Raw genomic sequence first — 9416 nt, forward strand, 5'->3', positions numbered from 1 at the left:
ATACCCAACAAAACACACTGATACCCAACAAAACACACTGATTCCCAACAAACCACACTGATACTCAACAAACCACACTGATGCTCAACAAGCAACACTGATACACAACAAAGCACAATGACACACAACAGACAACACTGATTCTCAACACACCACAATGATACCCAACAAAACACACTGATACTCAACAAAACACACTGATACNAAAACACACTGATACTCAACAAAACACACTGATACACAACAAAACACACTGATACTCAACAAACCACAATGATACCCAACAAAACACACTGATACCCAACAAAACACATTGATACTCAACATACAACATTGATACTCAACAAACCACACTGATGCTCAACAAGCAACACTGATACACAAAAAAGCACAATGACGCACAACAGACAACACTGATATTCAACAAACCACACTGATACCCAACAAAACACACTGATACTCAACAAAACACACTGATACTCAACATACAACACTGATACTCAACAAACCACAATGATACTCAAAAAGCAACACTGATACCCAACAAAACACACTGACACCCAACAAAACACACTGATACCCAACAAAACACACTGATACTCAACAAAACACACTGACACTCAACATACAACACTGATACTCAACAAAACACACTGATACTCAACATACAACACTGATTCTCAACAAACCACACTGATACTCAACATACAACACTGATTCTCAACAAACCACACTGATACTCAACATACAACACTGATTCTCAACAAACCACACTGATGCCCAACAAACAACACTGATACCCAACAAAACACACTGACACCCAACATACAACACTGATACTCAACAAACCACAATGATACTCAACAAACCACAATGATACTCAACAAACCACACTGATATTCAACAAACCACACTGATACTCAACAAACCACACTGATACACAACAAACCACACTGATACTCAACAAACAACACTGATGCCCAACAAACCACAGTGACACACAACAAACACTGACACTCAACAAACCTGATGATTAAAGTGACAATTATTAAGCAAACAGTCTTTTATAATGACAGATTAGTGCAGAACACATTAAAATTTAACAGAGTGCGTTTGTTCCTTGACAAAATGCAGGACGTCCCCTGCCTTTCTAAAGTTTTAAACAAAGACATCATTTGATAATACATTTGTCTATAACTGTTTTTGAACTTTTGAAGTCAACCAAGTTGTCCACCATAGATCTTTGACCTTTGGAAACAAAAAATGGCTACAACTGACCTACAGGTGATGTATCAAGTGATCAGGTGTTAGCATTATGGCTAATGAAAAATATTATCTYTCAGGGGTTAGTGTTTGGGTGAAGTTCATGTTGTCATTGATACTCAGTGAATTATAAACATGTAGGCCTAGCAGGTGTGGATCGACTGCACAGCTTGTGTTAACACAAAGAGAAACGTTGCCATTCTACGAAAGAGGATTAGGACCACTGGAAAAATAATTATTCTAACTTTAACCTCAGAATTGGGAAAAAGTCAGAATTCTGAGATTAAAGTCAGACTTATTATTTTTAGAGGCCCTAATCCTCTTTCGTACCTTTCAGTGAGGCTTGTTGTTAGGAATATTATGAAGCTTGTGTGTTACCATGAAGATGGTTGTATGCTACCCACCAGGTGAGCCTGGGCTCTGGGGTTCCCTTCACCTCCACCTCTAAGGTCACAGGAGAACCCTCCATGACTATGGATTGAGACAAGGGTCTTGTGAAGCAGGGAGGACCAGGTCTAGATACCGTCCCCAGTAGCAGAGAGTCTGCCTGGGCCTGAGGAGGAAGAGGAGGAGGAAGAGGAAGAGAAGGCCCTTGGATCTGAGGTGTAAGCCTGATCTCCTCACAGATGAACATGGGCTGACAAATGTCAGGGTCTCTGGGTGGAGTTAATAGATGTGTTGAGGAGGAAGTGGGTGGGACATGCAGGTTAGCAGGACGAGACAAAGCCTGAGCGTGAGGAGGATCAGCAAACTGGGCTGAGCTGCTGAAACTGATGCTAGGACTAGGTGCACTCTGCTGGACAGGGGACCAGGTCAGGGATTCATGGAGGGTCCGGACCGTGGGGAGGCTCCTCCTCTTGTTGTTGACACTGTTTGGATGAGGAGTACAATTGACGTGGTCCACTGTTTGATCTCTGGTATCCTGGTCTGAATGGAACCTCTCTGAGGGGGAGGACTGGCAAAGGACAGTCTGCTGGGTCACACTAGTGGTCGTGGTAAGAGTCCTGTCTCTGGACTTGGTTTGGAAGGGAGATACAACCTGAAATGGACTGTCCCTGGAGTCTGTGGAAGGCTGTGGAAGATTCATATCTGAAGGGTTTGCTGAACTTTTGAGGGTGATGTCAGGAGGTAGAAGAGGATCTATTGAGTCTTTGTGGGGGACAGGATCTGGAGGACTGGAACTCTGAAAGTGTCCTTCAGCCTTGGCAGCTGGATCAAATGGAGGGTTGTTTCCTCTCAGAGATGACATACAGTCCTTAGGCTCAACACAATGATGGTTTACAAACAAAGACTTGAGATCAGAGTTCAGCTGGGTATCCAAACTGGTCCTGGTCTTGGTACAATGGTCCCGCTGGGCTGTGGTTTCTCTTGGACTTGTCACAGACTGTGTGTCCTGTTGGGGTGTCCTCTCTGAGCCGTGAAGAACTTCTGTTGGACTGTTGTTTTTATGAGAACTAGAGTGGGGTCTGTGGAGACCAGTTTCTCCTGCAGAGGTGTTCTGACTGTGGGTTTCTGAGTCAGGACCATCAAAAGGCTGGGCATGAGGGTTCTGACTCAGATCCTGAAAAGTTGTTGGGGAAGAGCTCCTCTGGGGAACACAATGGAATGGGTTAGACCCAGGTGGGGGTCTTGGTTCAGGGCTGTTCAGGGTAAGGTCAGCACTCGGGGTTAAGGTATTTGAGTTGGACCTCCTGGTCTTCAGGATGGTGCACAGAGAGCTGGTGAAGAGCCTTGGAGCAGGAACTGTTGATGGGCACTGATGGAAGGACCTGGACTCTGGTCTGAACCTGTGACATGTTAAAAACAAAATCTTACATCTGGATAGTGGATTAATGAGACACAAGTGGACTAYAGATAAACCGCCTGGTCTCATGCAGACCTTGTGCTACTATGAAGACTGACTGAAGGACTTGGATAATTCCCTGTCTGCTGTGGGACATCAGGACTAGGACCAGGACCAGGTAGTTCTGCCTGGGGGTGGGTCTGGTGGCTGACGTGGATGCTGTGAGAACTGAAACAGAAGCCCTCCTCGATGTCGGACTGGAACATGGTGGACTCGGGCGTCTCTGCCAGCGGGGGCAGGGAGATGTCATCAGGTGACACGCAGTCRTATTCATCGTTGGACAGGAAGTCCTCCATCATGGCCTCATGTTCTTGGAGCTCTGCGTGTCCTGAAGCATCCTGGGTAAATGGAACGAAACGATTCCAGTTTGGCTCAGAACTTTAGTGTGGACATCATCAGCCGGACTCACCTGCAGAGGACTCAGGACCGAGCCACAGAAGAAGGAGCTCGCCCGTCCTCCTCCCTGTACCTCTTTCTGAAATTCCTTCTGGATCTCAGAAAAAGATGGACCAATGACAGACAGCGAGGGCGTGGCCTGTGGCTCTGCGGTGACGAGCTGTGATTGGCTGTGGACGGTTTGAATCAAGCGGTTGGCCTCCAGAGGGGAGGAGGAGATGCTGAGGGTGGAGCAGTAGGAGGAGGTGAAGCTTCCACAGCGTGACTGTCTAAAAGAAACCAAAGAGAGACGTCAGCTTTTGTTTTTGAATCCTCGTGAAAGAAGTCAAATCCTTCCTGATCACTGTGTGCTGAACACAGACGAACACCTCAAGCTGCTGGTACCAACCTGCTCTCTGACCCGCCCCTCTGTCTGTCTGCCTCCTGACTCCTCCTCCTGGCTGCAGCCTCTTTCCCATCATGCTTTGCGGTCAGTTCAGGGGTGTGGCCTGTCTCTTTCAGCTCATGCTGGGATTAAAGAACTCATGTAAACATCAGGGATTTTAGATAAATCAGACATTCTTAACCCAGGGGCCGAGGCCCAATTATGGGCCGCTAGCGCCACCKTGAGGGCCTCAAAGGAACAACAGTTTGAAACTTTGGGCCGCAGAGGGCCGCGGGACAGGAATGATTTTGAATAAGGTGTAATACACTTTGTCACCACTAGTAGCAGTAGTGCACCACTCAGATGTTTAACAACTTTTTAATATGTAGAAGAAGAACCTTAGAAACCTGCTGAGAATGGAAACTTATTTTAAATKAAAAGTAGAARCAAAAATRAARGTAACWMATCAAAAAACACCAAAGTTTGTCACTAATATGAAGAGCAGCTTCTGTTTTTACCATGYAATATTTTAAAAGTTCAAAACATTATCAAATATTGTTGTAGATACAACTATATTTTAATTTGCACTTTATCAAATTAATTTTTGTAGTTTATTTTTAAACATTTGAATGTATTTTAAAGAAACTTTAAACTTGTTAAAAAGCTGTTGTTACTGTTATTGTTTGTCACTAAWATGAAGAGCAGCTTCTGGTTCTACCAAGCAAAAGTTTAAAAAGGCTATATTTTCTTTGCATTTTATCAAATTAATTTTAACTTTTTTTATTTGAAACATTTACATTGAACATTTTAAATGTATTTGTTGTATAACCACAGTTTTATTTGTTATTATTTCAAATAATTGTTATGGGCAGGTTACAATGTAAAAATGTTTGTTATAATCATGTCTTGTGATTATTTGACAGGAGTTTTACTTTTAAACTGTAAGTGTATTAATATAATTATAATGCAAATACATTATAAATTAAATCATTTTGATCTGTATGGTAATGTGTGACTGGGCCTCGTGCCTCTTTGTGTTCAACAAACTGGGCCCTGAGGTCAGAAAGGTTAGAAACCYCTGAGACAAACAGCCTGGTTTTGTTCTGGTACCATGTCTGCAGCTTCCTGTGAGCTGCGGTTATCCATCCTTTCTTTCTCTTTCATCTTCCTGTTTTCTTTCTTCTCTTCCTCTCTGCTTCGCTCCCTCTCTTCTCCCTCTTTTACTTCSTCCTCTTCATCACGTTGCTGCTGTTTCAGACTCTCCAGCTGAAAACAGGCCAGATGTTAAACTCAGAGCAGACCCGCTGATGGGATCAGGTCTGGTTCTGAGACCATGAAGCTGAGCTTGTTCACCTTCAGCTTGGCCTCCAGCTCCATCAGGCCGTGGCTCAGCTCTCTGATGGACTCCACCATGTCTGAGTGTTTACTGACCGTCTTCTGGACATAGCGCCGCCCCTCCTCCCCACCTGAAACACACCTGTCCAAGCTTTAGCTTCAACCATTAACCTGCTGATGGTTCAAGGATTTTTTATATTTGACTTTAAAAAACAAAATGTGTTGCTTGTGTGCTTCCATCTTATTTCAGAATAAAACTTCTTGATTCGTTGTGTTTKCTGCCTGTCCTTTCAGAATAAAAGCCTCCTGTTTCTGGTGTTTCTACGCACCGTGCAGCCTGACAGCCAGCTCTGTGATCTGACCGATCCTCTCSTCCTGCTGAGGAACCGTGGGCCAAACGAACTTCTCAAACTGACGGGACAGAACCGAGACGGCCTCTGTGCTGCGACACTCCAGAGAAAACTTCCCGACCCGAGCGATGGTGGCGCTGGCCTCGTCACACCAGAACTGATACTGTGGAGGCAGAGCAACAGGTGGGTCAGATAACGGTCTGCTCGACGGTTCTGAGTGATCCAGATCAGCTGTGGTACCTCCTCCATGGCCCGCTGCAGTCTGCAGGTCAGGTCCAGGGTTTTCATGTGTTCACAGAGGTTCTGKTCAAACTCTCCCATCTGTCTCTGCAGCTCATTGGAGGCGTCCTCCACCTGCCGGGCCGTGGCCCCGCCCTTCACCTCTGAGCCCAGACGGGTCGTCACACCATGAACACGCTTCCTGAGAGCCTACAGAACCAACAGAACCAACAGAACCACATCACAAACCCCCTGACCAAACCCTAAATCCACAGTTCCAGATCAAACTCTTTATTTTTATTTTATTTTTTGTTTCTGACACGTCCTGCTCTTTAAAAGGTTCTGACATCATTAAACGTGTGTTTCTGTAGGTCCATATAAATAAACATTTCTTTATTTGTCTTTGTTTTTATTTGTTGTTTCCAGAGGTTTATAGTAACTAAGTACATTTACTTTGTTACAGTACTTAAGTAGTTTATTTGAGGACTTGTAATTTTACCAAGTATTTTTTAAACAGCTACTTTTCCTTTTATCCTCAAAAAATTACTTAAGTACTATAACAAAGTAAATGTACTTAGTTACTATAAACCTCTGGTTATTTGTGATGAAGTCAAAGTTTTCTGCCTCTGGATGATAAATTGTTMTGTGAAGAGCAGCTTTCTGAACACTGACCAGCAGGGGGCGTCACAAACTAACTTCTAATAAGATTTTTTTTTTTTTTTTGAGATTAATTTTCTTTAGAATCTCAGAACCAACATTCTGCAGTTTGGTAGAGACAGGTATTAGATTTTGTATGTTTTGTGTGTTTATGAACGTCTCAACCTGTGTTTTCGTCACCTTTACCTGTCGAAGGTTTTCACTTCCTGTCCAGGTTTCTGATAAAGCTCTTCCAGTTGAAGGAGACTTCATGGCCATCAGAACTGAAACTAAAGTTCTGAATCAGCAGATCCAGATCATAAAGCTGCTGCCACAGACCGACCAGAAGCTTTTATTAATGTATTTATTATAAAATGTCAAACTTGTTCAAACCATCCTGGTGTTTATGAAAACTGAAGTTTTTTATTTATTAAGTCCAGGACCCGAACCTCATATGGTAAGGACCTGACGTGGTCCATGGTGGGTCTTGGTTATGTATCTGCTGCTCAGCAGCTCAGAGGGTTCTGGACTTGGGGTCCACCTTGTGGTACCTGCAGCTTCTCCTGGAAGACCTCCACCTGCTGCAGCTGGTTCCGGACGGCCTTCGGGTTCCTGCTCCTGTCGTTCTTCTTCAGGAAGTTGAACTTTGTGTTGCTGAAACGTTTCTTCAGCTCCTTAAATGAGTCACGAAGCTGAAACAGAACATCACACAAGTTCAGACCTGTCAGGTGTCCTTCAGCAGACCACTCAGAACCCGGCCCACTGAGGGTCTTCACTTGTACGGATGAAAGTGCAAAAGTACGTACGCACAGAAATATTCAGATGTACCAAAGTGTGCACACGTTTATGTGCTCCTTTATTTCATACATCCCAATGAATGTGGAACTGAGACTCCTCCCCCTGACACATGAGACTCCTCCCCTTGAAATATGAAACCCCTCCTCCTGAGTCTCCTCCCCCTGACAAACAAGACTCCTTCCCCTGACACAGGAGACTCCTCCCCATGACACACGAGACTCCTCCCCCTGACACACGAGACTCCTCCCCTGACACACGAGACTCCTCCCCCTGACACACGAGACTCCTCCCCCTGACACACGAGACTCCTCCCCCTGACACACGAGTCTCCTCCCAGATTGTCAGCTTGTGAATGAGGCTCAGGTTTAAAGCAGAAAACCTGAGCTGATGATCAGGAACAACTCAGTCATATCTCTGCTCACATTCAGGACTTTGTGRGTTCAAACTGGACTGACAGGTTGTGTAGCTGTCTGCACACTCTCACACAGTGTGTGTATATTTGCACACACAATATTGGTTCTGATCCATCCTGACGTGTGCGTGGAACCACATGGACTGGATCAGAACCATAGACTCAGAGCCTTCTTCTGGACAAAGTTTTAGTTGTTTCTTTATGAACACATGAAACTAAGAGTCACTCAGAACCAGAACCAGAACCAGAACCTGCTGAGTCCACAGGGACACAATGGTTCTGTTGTTGATGAAACACAAGCAGGTTCTGATCCACAGGTTGGACTGCAACAACAGCAGGGTCTGAAAGGTGTTCTGTTGGATCCGGGTCAGAACCGGTCCACCGGGTCATGTAGAAGAATCTTAGCTAAGGTATTTTTAGAGCAGCGAGACGTTTCGGTCTCAGAGTCGGGTGTCCCATCTGTCAGCTCAGGACAGCTGAGACACGTCTGAACAGAACCAGAACTGGACCGGTCCCTCTGAAGCAGAGGAGGAGGGGCAAACCTGCGGTGAGGAAGAGGAGAGCGTGACGAAGGACAAAAACTGATCCAGAATCCCTGCTGGTTCCAGAACCTTTTCCAGAAAGTTCTGACCCAATAAAGACAGAATCTATTCTTCAGGAATAAAAACTAAAAGAACAAATAAACAAGCAGAAATGCTGAGAGGAAGGAGCGCAGCGCCTCCTGCTGACCTCACCTCCATCTGGATGATGTCATCACTCACCTGGATGATGTCATCACTCACCTGGATGATGTCATCATGCAGCAGGTGAGTCAGCAGCTTCTCTTCCTGTTCAGCTGCTTCTTTCAGCCACGACTCACAGAGAGAGTCCAGAGAGGAGAGACGGGCCTCCAGCTGCTCGACCYGGAAACCTGCAGAACCCTGGGAGAGGAGGAACAGGAGGAACAGGAGGGAGAGGAGGAAGAGGAGGGAGAGGAGGGAGAGGAGCGAGAGGAGGAAGAGGAGGAAGAGGAGGAAGAGGAGGAAGAGGAGGGAGAGGAGGGAGAGGAGCGAGAGGAGGAAGAGGAGGAAGAGGAGGAAGAGGAGGGAGAGGAGGAAGAGGAGGGAGAGGAGGGAGAGGAGGATGAGGAGGGAGAGGAGGATGAGGATGGAGAGGAGCGAGAGGAGGAAGAGGAGGGAGGAGGAAGAGGAGGGAGAGGAGGGAGAGGAGGGAGAGGAGGATGAGGAGGGAGAGGAGGATGAGGATGGAGAGGAGCGAGAGGAGCGAGAGGAGGAAGAGGAGGGAGGAGGAAGAGGAGGGAGAGGAGGGAGAGGAGGAAGAGGAGGAAGAGGAGGGAGGAGGAAGAGGAGGAAGAGGAGGAAGAGGAGGAAGAGGAGGGAGAGGAGGGAGAGGAGGGAGAGGAGGAAGAGGAGGGAGAGGAGGGAGAGGAGCGAGAGGAGGAAGAGGAGGAAGAGGAGGAAGAGGAGGGAGAGGAGGGAGAGGAGGGAGAGGAGGAAGAGGAGGGAGGAGGAAGTGGAGGAAGAGGAGGAAGAGGAGGAAGAGGAGGGAGAGGAGCGAGAGGAGGAAGAGGAGGGAGGAGGAAGAGGAGGGAGAGGAGGGAGAGGAGGATGAGGAGGGAGAGGAGGGAGAGGAGCGAGAGGAGGAAGAGGAGGGAGGAGGAAGAGGAGGGAGAGGAGGGAGAGGAGGGAGAGGAGGATGAGGAGGGAGAGGAGCGAGAGGAGGAAGAGGAGGGAGGAGGAAGAGGAGGGAGAGGAGGGAGAGGAGGGAGAGGAGGATGAGGAGGGAGAGGAGGGAGAGGAG

General features: G+C 46.6%; 1 protein-coding gene across 1 annotated transcript in view; it reads right to left on the bottom strand.

Moving 5' to 3' along the window:
* LOC106530229 (uncharacterized) overlaps positions 1 to 9416 on the bottom strand; it is a gene marked incomplete in the record, with an annotated part of 25253 nt that overhangs the window by 1695 nt on the left and 14142 nt on the right. Inside the window, 10 exon segments of the mRNA XM_014025812.1 lie at positions 1668 to 3050; positions 3143 to 3444; positions 3516 to 3771; positions 3891 to 4009; positions 4977 to 5132; positions 5220 to 5332; positions 5531 to 5714; positions 5792 to 5980; positions 6958 to 7098; positions 8399 to 8536. Coding sequence (XP_013881266.1) covers positions 1668 to 3050; positions 3143 to 3444; positions 3516 to 3771; positions 3891 to 4009; positions 4977 to 5132; positions 5220 to 5332; positions 5531 to 5714; positions 5792 to 5980; positions 6958 to 7098; positions 8399 to 8536 — 2981 coding nt within the window.

This window comes from Austrofundulus limnaeus, unplaced genomic scaffold, assembly GCF_001266775.1.
Source record: "Austrofundulus limnaeus strain Quisiro unplaced genomic scaffold, Austrofundulus_limnaeus-1.0 Scaffold501, whole genome shotgun sequence".
NCBI lineage: Eukaryota > Metazoa > Chordata > Actinopteri > Cyprinodontiformes > Rivulidae > Austrofundulus > Austrofundulus limnaeus.